Below are 20,283 nucleotides of genomic sequence, written 5' to 3' on the forward strand. Positions count from 1 at the left end.
ATCATTGGTAACGAATGGTGTCAGACTAGCAATTTTTGTAGCATCAGGGCCACAGATTAATTGATGTTTGCTTTGCTCATGTAGACGCAGAACATTACAAATACGTTTTTCTTGTACATTCAAATGTCGGGAAAAGGAATCTATAGTATTTGTCCTTTAATCTAATTTGCAGAGGCAATACTACACTGGGAATGTCGACAGCCATGGACGCCTACATTAGTCGCCAATTTGAAGATGTCACTAATAAACGAAATTCCCGCCCGCGCTACCAACGGTACCGCGAATGTGGTCGACCTGCCAGAAATCTCTCAACGGCAACTACCTTTGGTGGACTTTTGTACCATTCGTTTACCAATGTTAATTAAAGATACCAACATTAACCAACGGGATAACTGTGAATGCACCATTAGTACATGTACATGAAATAATTGCAAGTATATATCGGTATTGTCGCCGAAGACAAATTTCTACATCTTGAAGAGTTCGAATTTTCACAGTTTTTGACAAAATTCTTACATGCTTCAAAGTTTCCTCACTGCAGAGTACTAGTATTTATTGATACTTATGTACCAACATGATGTACCTAGAGCAATATTTTAATCAAACTGTGAAAAGAGTTCAAGCGATTACAGATTGTCTCAATACTAGAAAGCTCTGAAAAACACTAGTAATTTGTTTGTAATGATGCTATTCTACACGTTTGTCTATCTCGCATTCACATGTTGTACAGAAATATTTGAAAACCGAGAAGTTCGATTTCTTTGTAGCAAGGTTCGCACCATCGTCGGAATCCCACGGTTGATTATGCTTACGTAAGATTTTTAAAGAATTTCCGAAAACATTTGTATGTAAAACTTTTATCCCCTATTGTGGCCCCAATGCACCTCCGGGGGTCATGGTTTTAACAAACTTGAATTTGCATCAAGTCAGGAAGCTTTCATGCAAATTTCAGCTCTTTTGTCCCAATGGTTCTTGAGAAGAAGATTTTTAAATGACTCCACCCTATTTTTTGCATTTTTGTGATGATCTTCACTTTGAAGGGGGCATGGCCCTTCATTTGTACAAACTTGAAAACCATTAACCCAAGGATGTTTTTGCCATGTTTGGTTGAAATTGGTCCAATGGAGTTTGAGAGTTCAAAAAAACATACATGTAGTAGGAGTATTGTCAAGTCTTTAAAATTCCACATACATTACAAACTTTTGTCTTAAATTTAAGATGAAACTTAAGGTACCGGGGTTAAAGATCAACTGTTGGTCACGATGCTGAATTTTTTATACAAATTTTCAGGGAAATCAATATAGATGTTTTCTAAGAATCGGCGTTTCGTTTTCAAAAACATATTAACCAGATTAATGAAATTACAACATATGAATTACTACTTGTATCTTACAAAATTGAAATACACAACTCGGGTTATAATTATTGACGACATGTTGGATAAAATGAAAACTGTAAAATCGGGCAAATTTAGATCTTTATCATTAAAGAATCCGTCCGCCACAAAATTTATTTATTATTATTAAAAGATGTCTTTAATCGAATTGTAACGCGCATCAAATGTATTGATGATACCTTAAAATATTTAAAGATATCTTCTGTTTAATTTGGTGCTCTATCAATTGTCTCTAATGTATATGCCGAACGATAATATGACTTTGTACCGTCATAAAAATTCTTATCTAATATTTCTCTAATAGCAGGAGTCGCCCATACAAGACTTTCACATTATTTCATCAGGTATCACTGGCATTATCCACGTGACTTTGGGTTGAATTCATGACAATCTATTGGAAAGAAGTTTGTGCTGACACAAAATGCATGGTCTTCGATCTCTTTAAATTCAAAATGATACACCATTGCCTTTTTGTACAATTAGTAATAGAATATTTCTGAGTTTGTAAATATGGATATTTAATCTGATATCAAACACAGTTGGAACTAATTTTCTGATCATCTTTCTGAAATTTTGACATTTTTAATTACTTTTTCTATTATTGCCGAAACACGATTATAACAGCAGTCCCAATACAATGGTTAGGGGGTTTCGTTCTATTGAAATCCAAAAGTCATCGACATTTGAAATCTCCAAACACTCATTAAGATAATTCGATTTTCATTTTTATGATCGAGATACGAGTTGAATCTTGTCTCATCAATCATATCACATTATTTTCAATTTGTTACACTCATTATTAACCCTAGACCACTCGGAATTTATTTACAATTCTGCATACGATAAAGTTTAGTGTGGACGTCAAAATATTCATTATATTTGTCTAGAACTGTCTAGTTGGATTAAGCAGCACTTGAATAATTATCTTTATTGTTATCAAAGTTTGTATTAATTTTATTGTTAATCATTTTAAGTACAAGCTTTATTTTGTCCATTTCAAATTTTAAAATACTCCAAATTTTATCCCTCCACACGTTAGAAAACATCGTCGTTGTTATCATTCTAAAAACGTATGAATAATTTGTCATACACGATAGTATCACAAAGTATATGATATATCCAGGGCTCCGTGTTTGCCCAACTCTGTATTTTGTATTGCTTATAGAAGCTATGAGATTGATCACTGTTCGTTATCTTCACCTTTATAGGAATTATGAGATTGATCACTGTTTGTTATCTTCACCTTTATAGGAGTTATGAGATTGATCACTGTTCGTTATCTTCACCTTTATAGGAGTTATGAGATTGATCACTGTTCGTTATATTCACCTTTATAGGAGCTATGAGATTGATCACTGCTCGTTATCTTCACCTTACAGTATACTTTTATTTTACATTTATATTTTGTAAAGCACTACAAATTTTAGAAACATTTCAAAAACCAGATTGGTTGAAAATTAAAGTACTATAAGGGAAATTTTTCAAAAATAATATCTACGGCAAAAAATATTCACTTCAATTGTGTGGCATTAGAATGAGTACCATTTTCAATAATGTAGTTCACCTTTCCCCGACAAGAAGGATGATGTGTTGTATATGCATGAGAAAAAGGAAGGGATATGAACATGCTCAGCCTTGTAAGTGTAAATTGTAATATTTCATATTTTCTTTCTCCATTTCATAAGAATTAATGCACCCAATTTCATATGCTGATTTCAAACAGAAAGTCAAAACAAGAAACGACATTTAAATTTTTGCAGACAGAACAAATGATGACATGATGCGTATTGTTATAAGCTTTAATTCAGATCTACAAAATGTTTTACGTTACTGTAAAGGAAGTAAGAATCACACACTGTACATAGTAACTCCACCATGAACTGCCGTTGGAATAAAATACAGTAAACGTACATAAAACTAATGTCAAATTAATGACTATGTGTTAATATCCTCAGCTGTATTGATATTAGAAGCTTTGATATACCGGTGTGTGTCTGTGTCACTGTGTGTGTGTGTGTGTGTGTGTGTGTGTGTGTGTGTGTGTGTGACTGTGTGTGTATTTATTTGCGTGTGAATATTATCTCTTATGTCACCTATATGTAAAATCATAAGTCCTTCCTTTTAGCAACTCTGATGCCGCGCAGATACAGGTGAACTGTCTTTGTCTGTTTCATCACATAGAGTGACTCTGTGGTTTCTCTCCCAGGTTACATGTCCCAGAAGCTTTGATATCTATTGAAAATACAAATAGAAAAAAAGCATTGTCTATCTAAGCTTTAATTATTTTGCATTCGTAGTTGGATGGAACATTTTCCATTAAATTTGAATCTTATGTGTTCTTTATTTTTGTTTCATAAACAGAAGCATGTTTCAATTTTTAAAAATACTTAAAAGAATTTCCTATGATGCTTCATTTTCCCGGTGGAACAATTCCTTATAAATGAATGTGAAATAAAAGTTTAAGTTGATGATTACTTTTTCGTCAATTGCATCCAATCGACGATCTAGGAGCTGACATGTGTTAAAGGAAGAATGCATCTTGCCCATTGTTGCTGTTAATTTGTCCAGCCTAAAAGTAATATATATATATATATATTCATTGTTTTCATTTAATACACTATGTACTGTAGGTCACGATTTTTGGTACTAAAATTGTTATTACCGTCTTCCAAGGAAGACGGTATGGATAGTTGAAGTGATTTACAGTCTTCGGACTGTGCACTTCCTCTCTGTTGTGATTGGTAGAAAACGCATGATGTGGAAATTTTCTTAATTTCCATTGGTTAAGATGCCGTTCTACCCATGGTAGATAATTTTGCTGTGATCTAATCTACGTACAAATTAACAATTTAACAAGATTTTCAATCTTCAAAAAATGACAAAAAGAGCAAAAGATTAATGAAATTGATATACAAGTATTACAAGTCATTTATGTGATATCATTATTTAGAGAGAGTATCTCATTTTTTGCAGTTCCATGAGGATCCGGGTTAGAATAGGTCCTCAGTACCCCATTGCTTGTCGTAAGAGGCGACTAAATGGGGCGGTCCTTCGGTGGAGACCGCAAAAACCGAGGTCCCGTGTCACAGCAGGTGTGGCACGATAAAGATCCCTCCCTGCTCAAAGGCCATAAGCGCCGAACATAGGTCTAAATTTTACAGCCCTTCACCGGCAGTGGTGATGTCTCCATATGAGTGAAATATTCTCGAGAGGGACTATAAACAATATTTAATCAATCAATCATTTTTTGCATGAAAACAGAAACTCTCGTTGTTCTTTGCTTTGGTTGTGTTTTGGGAATTTTCTGTTTGGTAAGCTTAATCACAACAAACAGTTTTGTAATCACATTAAGCTAAGAATTACATAAAAATAATCAGACCTGTTCACAAAATTAAGTTAACTAGTTTTTTGTAACAGCATACAAGGTATAATTCGTCCATCTATTACCACAGGTTAGGTAAACAAGTCTAAATTATGCATTTTTAAATGACTTCAAGAAGTACAGTTAGTAATAAGATTATGGTCATATTTTGAGTTAGATATTGTGAATGACATTTCATTATGATTTGATTCCGTGGGGATCCGGGTTAGAATAGATCCTCAGTATTTCCTTGCTTGTCGTAAGAGGCGACTAAATGGGGCGGCCCTTCGGATGAGACCGCAAAAACCGAGGTCCCGTTTCACAGCAGGTGTGGTACGATAAAGACCCCCTCCCTGCGCAATGGCCGTAAGCGCCGAGCATAGGCCTAAATTTGAAATCCTTCATCGGTCTTGGTGACGTCTCTATAAGAGTGAAAAATTCTCGAGTGAGATGTTTTAAGCAAGATACAATCAATCATTATGATTTGAATTAACGTTTCAAATAACCTTGAATCATAAGACTTTTTACTCAATTTCACTAGGCGTTTTAATGAATTCATATATGATTCCTGATTTCTAACACAGTTCTACTACTTGTGCAAGAGTAACATTTATGAAATTTTGAGAAAATCAAACCTGCTTGCTCTGTTTCATTACTATAGTCTTTAGAAATTAACTTATATCTTATGAAACACACTGTAAATCTCTTTTTCTTTGTTTTGATATAGAGGCTTTAATCCGTGTTAATATGGGCAACAGTGATTTTTAATTAGCACAATTCACATTCATACTTGTGAAGAAAATTGTATGCAATGAGACTCAGAATACTGCTTTCGTAAGAACATCCATTTCAATAATGAAAACATAGAGATAATTCAAGTTCACTCTCTAAAGTTATTGCTAAAGACAGCAAGTTTTTGAAAAGCTATATTTGTCTAGATAACAGTAATGGAAAATGATAATTCTAACACAGTGGAGCCCTCCCTCCCGAGGGCTCAGGAAATGACGTTACAACCGGATGTCAAATAACTCATTACGAATCACGTGAATGATCGGAAGAATGGTACTTACAGTTTGACGATACACAGCAATTAATGTTAAAGGAATTCGTGACGTTAATAGTCCGACTCACAACAAAAGTAGCTGGGGTTTTTATTTGCTCTGCTGATCTCTGTCAATACTCAGAACAAAAGTAGGATTTCTTATGAAAAGCATTATCACAATGTGTATTTCTACCACCCTTTAGGGATGTAAATCGTCACTTTAGCAAAAGGTTAAAACAAGGATGAAGTGAGTATGTTCCTTGTCATTAGATACATTGTATGTTGATAGATATGGAGGAGACAGACATGTGAAGGACAGGGGGTTGAAGTCCAGAATGGGGGGTATTACATGTTCCAACAAAATGACAAAGTTCAAGGAAGAATCAAATAACACATATATGGGACAGTGTTTAAAAATGCATCGATGAATAGAGATCAGTCCGGATTCAAGGGCCATTAAAGTGAAGTAAATTCAACTTGAATCCCATTAACAAATTTCACTGAATATTTCCATCATAAAAACTGTTGGCGAGATCACAGCTACGATCATTTCATACCTATGTGTATGCCTTCAGGGTTTGGGGATAAGGGAAGACAGCGATTGCACATTAAGTGAGAGTAAGATGATTAGGTGACTCATGACTTTAACATTCTCCACGAATAAAGTTCACCCAGTTTGTGTGACAGGAAAATAATGCACGGTTGTGGTCGAATATACCACTTATTCCTAATGTACTTGAAATTGATGTATCGCCGCCCAATAGGTGTTTGATTTACAACCGATATTGATCACATTTTAAAATTGCTTACGAATTTCTTAACTCTGCGTAATACATAATAATAGTTCGTACTCCCTTGTTATTGTAAATCCATTTCAAGTATGACCAGTCATGTGAGAGGATTTTATCACCAGATAGAATTCCAGTACTGTAAACCAATTTTAATTCGCGTGCGAGTTCACTGGCGAAGAATGCTTATGTGCGTACTTATTGCAGATTCGTGAATAGAGTAGTCACAAATCAATGATGTTTTACAGTAAATTCAGCTTTAATTTAAAATAGTAATACACCTACTTACTGAAATATCCTATCCAGTAAGTACTTTTGAGTTTCAAAATATCTTTCAAGTTGCGTGTGCTGCTATTTTATCATTATCGAAGAATTTGGGGTGACTTCGGTTGGTACATGTACCAGGGTACGTGTATCTAGTTAGTCATGATCTTTCTTACTCCGACCAATCACATCCGTCGTTTGAAAACTGACACATACACTGTTGCGGAGTATCCTTACAAGACCGCCATATTGCTACCACACTAACCCTCGTAGAAGACAGCCTGAATTCAAATGTCATAATACGTCATGAGAGTTGAAACTCATGAATGTCATGAAATTTGTCATCTTCTTACGGCTAGATCCTCAATCGTCTTGTCGAAATTGTTGTCTTGATTCCTATTCGGACATGACCACTTTCAGGTAGAATCGTACTTTGGTGTAATAATTTTCTCCATTGTGATGTTTGCACCTGATAAGGTTCACGATGAAAAAATCATGGTTGCTTTTGTCGTCACCGTCATATTTCGGATTCTTAAAATCGTCTTTCTCCTCCTTTCCTGAGCTTATCGCGGCTTTAACTTTTCACGTGCCCCTCTGGGTCGTAATTGAATTCTTTTGAAATTGTCACCAGCATCATCAAACAGCACTCAGTATATGAGCAGGTTGGCATCCTAGCACCTATTTTCGGATCAAACTATAAAGTTATACAAGTAGGATTATTGCTTCTTATAAGCATCTTATGACATGTTACCCGACACTAACGGCTTTTTTCTATAACATTTCACTTCCTAAGGTCATGACCTAATTATTTAAGCTAACCAGGTGCATGTAGTGACAGTGTTTGCATGACATAATTATCATGGCGGAAAGATCGCTATGATAATAACGGTGACAACTCGTCGATGCTGGGATCCAGCCAATGTCATGACATTCCTCGTAAACATATTCATGATTGGGTCCTGGTCCATAGGCGAGGTCTACTGTTGTGTTAGAATTACCATGGATTTGATGCTGACAATTACAGCAACATTTAAGTTTTTTGTTGTTGTTGTTGTTGTTGTTGACTAATGTTTTTTTCTTTCAAAATGGTTGTTGTTTTGGGTGCCAGATGAAGTTGTAGAGAAAGTTGATATGTATACTCAGACTGTCAGACTAAACAAGAGTTGCATCAAAGGATAATGATGATGCTATGTTTTACAAATTAGTTTTGTACGTGGACCCAGTCTCAGGTTCATTGAACGTTATGAGTCGTATTTAATTTACGTTTGGTCTTTCGATTTTCCACACGACTGGTACTGATCTGATGATACTTTTCAGTACATCATTCATGAAATAATATTTGGAAATCTGGAACAGAAATATTGCCGCTTCACACAAGATTGCATTTCCGCCGCCTTACTCCGGACTTAATGTTGTTATTTTGTACTTACCTAACAAATATCCTTAATCTTTAGTATATGTATTCAGCAGCCAATGTTCCATATCAAACTTCACTCGTGAATGCAAATGCTATTGTTTATAATGAATGGTATCCTTATTGTTAATATTACGTCAGGGACAGAAGTTTTGTCCAGCGTCTCCTGAACTAGAGAATGGGGATGCATCACTGCTCCAAAATCAACATTTTCCACGACTCGGGTCTTGCTAAATTGTAATAGAACTAATACCCGTACTTGTTCGTATCATATGAAGAAATTATGATAGTTTTGTTAATTTTGCACTTGTTTCCTTGCGAGTACATACATATATACATGTATACCATTAGACAATATTGTATGTGGATCAAAATATGCTGTTCAACTTATCGGTGGATTTGTATTATATTGCACGTGTAAAACATCAACTTTTAATCATTCGGCTACCGACATCTGTGACATATTAAATTGCTATCCGTGCCCACCTGTCGTTACCTTTTGCTCATATCTGATCGTTTGTCACCAAAATTGACATGTACATAACGTCTACATGGGTAGGGGAACAAAATTGTGAATTTTATCATGGTCATAGGAACCCTGGAGGTATGGCATGTGTGTTTTTAAAAAAATTGTATCATCTCATTGTCCCCTAAACCACGTACATGTAGCAAACAAACTAAGTGGACATTTATTAAGAGCATGGAAATCTCAACCAAAATTTGTGAAACATTTGGCACCAGAGTTTAGGCTTTGGTTTCAGGGCTATATAAAAGAAAATCTTGTAGCGGACAAACCGAGTGCATAGGTGTAGTTGCCATGGTGGTTTCTACCAAAAATTGTGAAAACTTTTGGTCCCAGGGCCAAGGATTTTAGCCAAACGACGGTCTCAATAGGTCATAAAGAGACAATGTCTTTCGAAAGCTTCTCTCATTAGAACCTGTACAAACATATAATGATCTTTGCTTTTGATCGCAAAGAAACTTATTGTATATTACATCCAATCCACACAGTGTGAAAGATTAACTCTTTCATCATCAACGTACCACACTTTTAATCCCTACACTTTTTGTTAGTGATACTCACTTGAGTAGGAAATGTGGACTCCTTTAATCTATATCTTCTTTATCAAACTTATCTTACCTCTCGTTCATTTCAAAAACTTTAGTTTCCATTCTGTTTTCTCGGTTTCGTTTCAGTTTCTGGCTGTAAGCGTCCGCCACTACGTTCTCCCATTGCATTATCTCTCTGTCCTGAGCCTCAGCTGCGTTAATGAAGAAATTAAAAGTCTTTTTCATTCAATGAAACACTATATCAAAACAGACAAGGTAATACATCAGGGGCTACTTGGCAGAGGTCTTGTTCTGTGAGCTCAAAGGCGGGAAAAACCTGACTAATGTGGTAGAAACAAGTGCGAAACTCAGTATAAAATATTTTGATGAAAGCTTGAAACCCGCCGCACGTTTCGCACAATGTCATTCTTAAAATTTTAATTAGGTTCAAATGCGACAAGGTATGAAGTTACACTGTCAAGTGTACAAAGCGAGAGACGGTCGCAGAAGTGTATAATACATCATCAGTAACATTTTATTAAACTTTCAAAGAGGATTTATAGAAACTCATATACACTGCCTCACTTATGTTTAATCTAGTTGTCAAGGTCCTGTCGAAAGAGATTTTAAAGGCAATGTCTTCGCCAGGCGTTTGATGAAATTTCAGGGTCTTTCGAGTTAATTTTTAACATATAATTTTCACTGCATTTTGTAATTTCTCAAAGCACATGTCTTCATCTAGCACTCGATTTCAGTAAATATCTTTGCTAGGACTACACATACCTGTGACATTACCATCTATCAACCCAATACAGGAGTCGTTGACACATGGATTTTCTCAAAGATTTTACTACACCTATCACTAGCATAAATATGAATGGCCATTCTCCGAAAGGTATATAAACAAACACACCTTTTGACTGAGCAATACATGGAACGTTTTTTTTTTTACTGAGCAATGAAAGGTGAATATAACGAACAGTGATCAACCTCATAACTCCTATAAGCAATACAAAATAGATAGTTGGGTAAACACGGACCCCTGGACACACCAGAGGTGGGATCAAGTGCTAAGGAGGAGTGAGCATCTCCTGACGACCGGTCACACCCTCCGTGAGCCCTATATCTTGATCATGTAAACGGATTGAACTATTTTTGACTGAGCAATACATTGAACTATTTTTGACTGAGTATTACAAAGAACTATTATGAATAAGCTTCAAAACAAATGTATATCGCATTACATGTAAGCATGCAGTGATATTTATTTACTGAGGTCCGGCATGAGGTCAAGGCAAACTCCACATCCTCTGTTTAGGACCCATTTTATCATCAGGATGATGTAAATGGGGAGACTAAGAGGTGCTGGAAGAAACGGCTTGTTGTAGAACTCGTAAATGAGAGAGCACCTCATGTAATTCCAGAGTCGATCCGTATTATCCTGGACTTTTTGGAATGTATTACTGCAGGAATAACAATCGTTACCTTCATATCAGCTTGATAACTGTAAAGACTTTACATTTAGAGTCAGAATGTGTTATCCTGATACAAAGTACACATATAAATATTTAATATAATTGGAAAATGTTAAATTCATGAAATTTTATAGAAAATGCAGTAAAATTTGTAACTTTAACATTACCACATGGCAAACATTTTGTAAATTCTAGGAAAATATGGCAAATTCACAGTATAAACTCTAATTTAATTGCTACTGAATATAATTCTCGAATTTCATTAAAAACAATCTAAGTTTTATTTTAAAAACTGAAATGCATGTTACATAGATGTATATACCTGAACATTGCAATCAGGATATTGAGGAGGAGGACGTTGGCAAACAAAACATAAATGGCCATTAAAAGAGTTGCCACCATTGTTCCTTCTGGACAGCGGCGATCAGGAGAGTCCATATAAATGGTAATGTTATTTGTACACTCCGTGCCACCTGTACACAATAGAAGATTGATACAGACATATTGCGTGGACACTGAGGTCAACACAGAAAATGTATAGGCAAGGTTATACCGGATGTTATGTGAAGGTCAGCTTGCGCATGCTCAAATGTACGTTTATATGAATCAAGATTCACCGACTGCTTTGAGGGAAACTTTAACTTGATGACTGATGACGCGACCTTTATATATTGAAATCTAACAGGGTAGCACGTGACATCACACATGGGGGGGGGGGGGGGGGGTCAGCTTGTGCATGCACAAGTACATGTTTATTGGGATTGACAAAGTTTCAGAAACAATTGTCAAGAGAATTAAAACAAGAGCCTTATCGATCATCTGAGTCTTCGTTAAAGTATCACTAGCCACAAGGGTTGCGAAATCTATGACAATTTTCTAAGCTAAATTCTGATATTTAGAAGCAGTATAAAACAAGTGTTCTATTAAAACACACAAATGCCCCCGAAAGTGCCCATACTGATAAGACTTTACAGAATACAATATATGTTATATTAACACTTTATGGCTATTTCGGACCCACCTTAGAGTCAGAATACTGGGATTGTGAAATTCACAATTTTAGTACACCCCTTTCTGCTTTTCCTAAATATGCATTAAGTTTTTATATATCGTAACAGCAAAATAATGAAGTCAGAATCTCTACACCAGGGGATCATGAAATTTACAATTTTGGTAGCAGCCTTCCTATTCTGCATAACTATGCATGTATTTTCCCCCCATACAGATGCTCGATTGTAGAGGGGGAAAAACCCCTTTGAAATGTCAATATTTGCCCCGCCCCTAAAGCTCCGGGGGTACAGAAGTCCTGAAAATTACAATTAATGACCTCCTTGTGCCAAAGATGCTTCATATTAATTTGATGTTTCAAACCAGATCTTATTTCAATCTAGAATATTATATTAATTTAAGGTACACACGTACAAACTAGTATGATTAATGTATCTATAAGAGAGATCTATAACAACTAGTATGATTAATGTATCTATAAGAGAGATCTATAACAACTAGTATGATTAATGTATCTATAAGAGAGATCTATAACAACTAGTATGATTAATGTATCTATAAGAGAGATCTATAACAACTAGTATGATTAATGTATCTATAAGAGAGATCTATAACAACTAGTATGATTAATGTATCTATAAGAGATATATATAACAACTAGTATGATTAATGTATCTATAAGAGAGATCTATAACAACTAGTATGATTAATGTATCTATAAGAGAGATCTATAACAACTAGTATGATTAATGTATCTATAAGAGAGATATAGAACAACTAGTATGATTAATGTATCTATAAGAGAGATCTATAACAACTAGTATGATTAATGTATCTATAAGAGAGATCTATAACAACTAGTATGATTAATGTATCTATAAGAGAGATCTATAACAACTAGTATGATTAATGTATCTATAAGAGAGATCTATAACAACTAGTATGATTAATGTATCTATAAGAGAGATCTATAACAACTAGTATGATTAATGTATCTATAAGAGAGATCTATAACAACTAGTATGATTAATGTATCTATAAGAGAGATCTATAACAACTAGTATGATTAATGTATCTATAAGAGAGATCTATAACAACTAGTATGATTAATGTATCTATAAGAGAGATCTATAACAACTAGTATGATTAATGTATCTATAAGAGAGATCTATAACAACTAGTATGATTAATGTATCTATAAGAGAGATATATAACAACTAGTATGATTAATGTATCTATAAGAGAGATATATTACAACTAGTATGATTAATGTATCTATAAGAGAGATATAGAACAACTAGTATGATTAATGTATCTATAAGAGAGATATATTACAACTAGTATGATTAATGTATCTATAAGAGAGATCTATAACAACTAGTATGATTAATGTATCTATAAGAGAGATCTATAACAACTAGTATGATTAATGTATCTATAAGAGATATATATAACAACTAGTATGATTAATGTATCTATAAGAGAGATCTATAACAACTAGTATGATTAATGTATCTATAAGAGAGATCTATAACAACTAGTATGATTAATGTATCTATAAGAGAGATATAGAACAACTAGTATGATTAATGTATCTATAAGAGAGATCTATAACAACTAGTATGATTAATGTATCTATAAGAGAGATCTATAACAACTAGTATGATTAATGTATCTATAAGAGAGATCTATAACAACTAGTATGATTAATGTATCTATAAGAGAGATCTATAACAACTAGTATGATTAATGTATCTATAAGAGAGATATATAACAACTAGTATGATTAATGTATCTATAAGAGAGATCTATAACAACTAGTATGATTAATGTATCTATAAGAGAGATATAGAACAACTAGTATGATTAATGTATCTATAAGAGAGATATAGAACAACTAGTATGATTAATGTATCTATAAGAGAGATCTATAACAACTAGTATGATTAATGTATCTATAAGAGAGATCTATAACAACTAGTATGATTAATGTATCTATAAGAGAGATCTATAACAACTAGTATGATTAATGTATCTATAAGAGAGATATAGAACAACTAGTATGATTAATGTATCTATAAGAGAGATATATTACAACTAGTATGATTAATGTATCTATAAGAGAGATATAGAACAACTAGTATGATTAATGTATCTATAAGAGAGATATAGAACAACTAGTATGATTAATGTATCTATAAGAGAGATCTATAACAACTAGTATGATTAATGTATCTATAAGAGAGATATAAAACAACTAGTATGATTAATGTATCTATAAGAGAGATCTATAACAACTAGTATGATTAATGTATCTATAAGAGAGATCTATAACAACTAGTATGATTAATGTATCTATAAGAGAGATCTATAACAACTAGTATGATTAATGTATCTATAAGAGAGATCTATAACAACTAGTATGATTAATGTATCTATAAGAGAGATATATAACAACTAGTATGATTAATGTATCTATAAGAGAGATATATAACAACTAGTATGATTAATGTATCTATAAGAGAGATCTATAACAACTAGTATGATTAATGTATCTATAAGAGAGATATATAACAACTAGTATGATTAATGTATCTATAAGAGAGATCTAGAACAACTAGTATGATTAATGTATCTATAAGAGAGATCTATAACAACTAGTATGATTAATGTATCTATAAGAGAGATATAGAACAACTAGTATGATTAATGTATCTATAAGAGAGATATAGAACAACTAGTATGATTAATGTATCTATAAGAGAGATCTATAACAACTAGTATGATTAATGTATCTATAAGAGAGATATAGAACAACTAGTATGATTAATGTATCTATAAGAGAGATCTATAACAAACTAGTATGATTAATGTATCTATAAGAGAGATCTATAACAACTAGTATGATTAATGTATCTATAAGAGAGATATAGAACAACTAGTATGATTAATGTATCTATAAGAGAGATATAGAACAACTAGTATGATTAATGTATCTATAAGAGAGATATATTACAACTAGTATGATTAATGTATCTATAAGAGAGATCTATAACAACTAGTATGATTAATGTATCTATAAGAGAGATATAGAACAACTAGTATGATTAATGTATCTATAAGAGAGATCTATAACAACTAGTATGATTAATGTATCTATAAGAGAGATATAGAACAACTAGTATGATTAATGTATCTATAAGAGAGATCTATAACAAACTAGTATGATTAATGTATCTATAAGAGAGATCTATAACAACTAGTATGATTAATGTATCTATAAGAGAGATATAGAACAACTAGTATGATTAATGTATCTATAAGAGAGATATATAACAACTAGTATGATTAATGTATCTATAAGAGAGATATAGAACAACTAGTATGATTAATGTATCTATAAGAGAGATATAGAACAACTAGTATGATTAATGTATCTATAAGAGAGATATAGAACAACTAGTATGATTAATGTATCTATAAGAGAGATATAGAACAACTAGTATGATTAATGTATCTATAAGAGAGATATAGAACAACTAGTATGATTAATGTATCTATAAGAGAGATATAGAACAACTAGTATGATTAATGTATCTATAAGAGAGATATAGAACAACTAGTATGATTAATGTATCTATAAGAGAGATATAGAACAACTAGTATGATTAATGTATCTATAAGAGAGATATAGAACAACTAGTATGATTAATGTATCTATAAGAGAGATATAGAACAACTAGTATGATTAATGTATCTATAAGAGAGATATAGAACAACTAGTATGATTAATGTATCTATAAGAGAGATCTATAACAACTAGTATGATTAATGTATCTATAAGAGAGATATATAACAAACTAGTATGATTAATGTATCTATAAGAGAGATATATAACAACTAGTATGATTAATGTATCTATAAGAGAGATATATAACAACTAGTATGATTAATGTATCTATAAGAGAGATATATAACAACTAGTATGATTAATGTATCTATAAGAGAGATATAGAACAACTAGTATGATTAATGTATCTATAAGAGAGATATAGAACAACTAGTATGATTAATGTATCTATAAGAGAGATCTATAACAACTAGTATGATTAATGTATCTATAAGAGAGATATAGAACAACTAGTATGATTAATGTATCTATAAGAGAGATCTATAACAACTAGTATGATTAATGTATCTATAAGAGAGATATAGAACAACTAGTATGATTAATGTATCTATAAGAGAGATCTATAACAACTAGTATGATTAATGTATCTATAAGAGAGATCTATAACAACTAGTATGATTAATGTATCTATAAGAGAGATCTATAACAACTAGTATGATTAATGTATCTATAAGAGAGATCTATAACAACTAGTATGATTAATGTATCTATAAGAGAGATATAGAACAACTAGTATGATTAATGTATCTATAAGAGAGATCTATAACAACTTATGTAACGTAGACTATTTAATTTCGCCGGAAAGGATTACGTTTGTTCTTGTCTTCTTTATCTTTGGTTGGCCTTATTTTTGTAGTGTATGCATTGGGCGCGCATCGGAAAGAAAACGATGACGTCGGTAAGTTCATTAACTGTAAATGACTTACCAGACGAAATGTATCATGCTAGATCATATGTAAAACACTATAAGGTCGATTTAGATATACATGTACACAGATCCAATAATTGCTTGGAAAATAGTACTTAGTATGTTAATACGACAGTCCAGTGGTCAACGCTCTGCTCGTTTTGGAAAGAAAGTGTTCGAGGACAGGCTGTACTTTGAAATTATATTTTTTAATTATCCCTACAACCGTAGTTTTTTTTTTGTATGTATAATTAATAGAGGTGTTTGTTTCATTTTATTCATAGAACATATCGTAGTATTGGTATAGTTCCTAGAATTGTAGCATATGTACGTTCAAGTTTCTGTTAGAAACACATGCCTATACGATTCACATATTGCAGTCTTGTTTTTAAAGGACAACATCTTATATTTTTATCCTATGCAGAGAATTGAAATATACATTTTACTAGTCAGGCGAGGGGAGGTAAGCCAACAGGCCACGGTTCTTTATTACTATATTTTAATGGCATAAACTATTCTTGGACTATAAATAAAGTACTTTTCCTTGACTAAAACCAAAACTTTACGACACCGACAAAATAAGAATCTCAACAATCTAATTATGTTATAAATTAAAGTTACTACATTCAAGGTACTCAGAATAATATGAACATCGTCATTTCCGTTCAAGTTGAGATGTAGATCTAATCTCTTTTATTTCCTATATAGCTACCTTGTAAACAATCATACTTTCCCTTTTTCTGCTTATTAATTGGCGAAGTTGATATGTAATAAGAGGCCCATGGGCCACATCGCTCACCTGAGTCACCTTGGCCCATATCTGAAGACTTTCCATATATGTAAAACCTTAGTCCCTATTATGGCCCAAACTACCCTTTGCAAACTTGAATCTACACTATGTCAGAAATCTTTCATGTAAATGTCAACTTCTTTGGCCCAATGGTACTTGAGAAGAAGATTTTAAAATCTTTTTCTTATATTTGTATGTAAAACTTTTTAAAAAAAACCACTTGTGGCCCCTTCCTACCCCCGGGGGCCATGATTTTAACAAACTTGAATCTGCACCATGTCAGAAAGTTTTCTTGTAAATATCAGCTTTTCTGACTCAGTGGTTATTGAGAAAAAGATTTTAACTATATATTTGTATGTAAAACTTTGATCCCCCTTGTGGCCCCATCCTACTCCCGGGGGCCATGATTTGAACAAACTTGAATCAGCACTATGTCAGAAAGTTTTCATGTAAATCTCAGCTTTTCTGGCTTAGTGGTTCTTGAGAAGAAGATTTTTAAAGTTTTTCCCTATATATTTGTATGTAAAACTTTGATCCCCCCTTGTGGCCCCATCCTACCCCCGGGGACCATGATTTGAACAAACTTGAATCTACACTATGTCAGAAAGCTTTCATATAAATCTCTGGCTTAGTGGTTCTTGAGAAGAAGATTTTTAAAGATTTTTCCTATATATTTGTAAGTAAAACTTTGATCCCCTATTGTGGCCCCATCCAACCCCCGGGGCCCATGATTTGAACAAACTTGAATCTGCATTATATCAGGAAGATTTCATGTAAATCTCAGCTTTTCTGGCTTAGTAGTTCTTGAGAAGAAGATTTTTAAAGTGTTCCCCTATATATTTGTATGTAAAACTTTGATCCCCCCTTGTGGCCCCATCCTACCACCAGGGTTTGAACAAACTTGAATCTGCAATATGTCAGGAAGCTTTCAGGTAAATTTCAGCTCTTCTGGCCCAGTGGTTCTTGAGAAGAAGATTTTTAAATGACCCCACCCTATTTTTGCATTTTTGTGATCATCTCCCCTTTGAAAGGGACATGGCCCTTCATTTGAACAAACTTGAAAGTCCTACACCCAAGGATGCTTTTGGCCAAGTTTGGTTGAAATTGGCCCAGTGGTTCTGGAGAAGTCGAAAATGTGAAAAGTTTACAGACAGACAGACGGACGCCGGACAAAATGTGATCAGAATAGCTCACATGAACCTTCGGTTCAGGTGAGCTAATAAAACGTTAAGTGTTACATGTACTTTAGAACACGTGCACCCAAAATCTGAAACAACAGGTATATTGAATCTGTGTGGAATTTAACATTTTAAAAAGCCATACGATGAAAATTTGGACTAGAAAAAACAAACGTTATAAGAATTGAGAGAGAGAGAGAGAGAGAGAGAGAGAGAGAGAGAGAGAGAGAGAGAGAGAGAGATGTTGCCTCCAGAAACAAAAACTTAGATACGTTGTGTATTATATACAGATGTAATTTCTGTTCATGAAAATAAATTTGATATTTGATGTCATTGTTCGTTCTATGCACAGCTAACACAATGTATCTATCTTCCATGCCTGTTTTACACCACCAGCACTTTTGGGTACAGAGTGCTTCTCACATTTGCACGAAAATATACTGAAAAGTACATATATGTCTGATCAAATTGACTACTTGGAACTAGAACTTTATTATCTAGGATCTTCAACACTATTGAATTTCAAATGTCTGTTGCGATGCACCTCAAGGAATGCACTCTAAACACACATGTTCACTGTAGCTCTTAAAAAGTTTCTGTGGTTGCCATATTGACAAACACATAGATGGACAAACATACAACGAACAAAATTAATCCCAAGGGTCTATATGTCTTGCAAACTATTCAAAGATTACATTTTACACCATTACAGGAATACGATAGCCCACACAATCATATTCCGAACTTCCGGCTGCAGTAACCTAGGGTTTAGGATGCTCGCTTCGCAAGCGGAAGGTTCCAGGTTCAAATCTCGATCCCGGCGATAAATGGTCTTTCGGAAATGACTTTGAAAATGGAGGTTCCGTGTCACAGTAGACGTTGGAATAGTAAAGAACCTTCTATATCCATTGCTACGGCCGTAAGCACCATGCATAGGTCAATAAGTGTTGCTTTACCTTGCCGGTGATGTATCTACATGAATCAAAAACAGTGCTGGAATGGAAGGTAAAGCAATACTTGGGTACAAAGACATTTTAAATCGTTGTTCTCTTCAGTACGAATGCTCACAATGTAACATAAAGTACCAGACTTTTTTTTTTTTTATACATGCCAGGTATTTTCAAACCGTTGTAATTTCTAAGTTCTGATATGCAATACATTTTTCAACCTTTTATTCGGTGTATAGATAGAATTCCAATAATCTTGGCAAACATTTTTTGACAACATCAAAAAATCATAATTTCGCTACTTCAAGCAATACTTTTTCCTACTTTTGATACATGTACTATTTTTATTTATCTATTTATTATTGTTATAATTATATTTCTTTCCATTCTACAATTATATCAAAATTGTAAGCACTTACGAACAAAAGTATGAGTGCGAGTATGAAAGTGTGTGAGAGGTAATAGAAAAGAAAATGATATCTGATTTACTGTCTTAGGTCAATATTTGTGAAGAAAAAATGATAAATAATAAGATAATAAAAATAAAGTACCTGACTGTGAAAAACACACATGTGCACCCATAAAGCTAATATCTTTTCCCGCTTGCTTACAGAATTGCATTTACGAGCAAAGCGCAAATAAATAAAGTAACAAAATAACATTAAAGTTGTATGGTCCGAATTTCGACAATTTTTGTTCACATTGTAATAAAAAAAAAAAGCCTGCCGCGACACGGAACCTTTGTCTTCAAGGTCGTATCCGAGAAGCCCGTGATTCTCTTTCCGAAATGCCGAAGGTTTGGCAAAGGAGCAATCACTCTCTACATGTATGTTAAACTTTACGTCTTAGGTTTGACGCAGCTATGGCATGAGTGGGACTCAAACTCACCACCTCCCGGTTATGATGTGACCGGTAAAAATTTGGAACACTAATGAAAACAAGTAACAAATTGTTTAGTGAAAACTTCTACAT

General features: G+C 33.5%; 1 protein-coding gene across 3 annotated transcripts in view; it reads right to left on the minus strand.

Annotated features, from left to right (window-relative positions):
* Nucleotides 1-3,177: 3,177 nt before the first annotated feature.
* The window catches only part of LOC125683402 (transient receptor potential cation channel subfamily M member 2-like), a 61,401-nt gene continuing 44,295 nt past the window's right edge, over nt 3,178-20,283 (minus strand). For 2 of the 3 annotated variants that reach the window (XM_048924539.2, XM_048924540.2), the window contains 5 exons: nt 11,113-11,263; nt 10,588-10,778; nt 9,407-9,527; nt 3,872-3,965; nt 3,178-3,628 (listed from right to left, as the gene is read on the minus strand). In XM_048924539.2, coding sequence (XP_048780496.1) covers nt 3,518-3,628; nt 3,872-3,965; nt 9,407-9,527; nt 10,588-10,778; nt 11,113-11,263 — 668 coding nt within the window. In that variant the 3' untranslated portion in view covers nt 3,178-3,517. Of the gene's footprint in view, nt 3,629-3,871; nt 3,966-9,406; nt 9,528-10,587; nt 10,779-11,112; nt 11,264-16,934; nt 19,337-20,283 lie in introns of those variants that run through there. The other variant, XM_056140667.1, reaches the window with a different exon arrangement.

The sequence above is a fragment of the Ostrea edulis genome, chromosome 6, assembly GCF_947568905.1.
Source record: "Ostrea edulis chromosome 6, xbOstEdul1.1, whole genome shotgun sequence".
In the NCBI taxonomy this organism is placed as follows: Eukaryota; Metazoa; Mollusca; class Bivalvia; order Ostreida; family Ostreidae; genus Ostrea; species Ostrea edulis.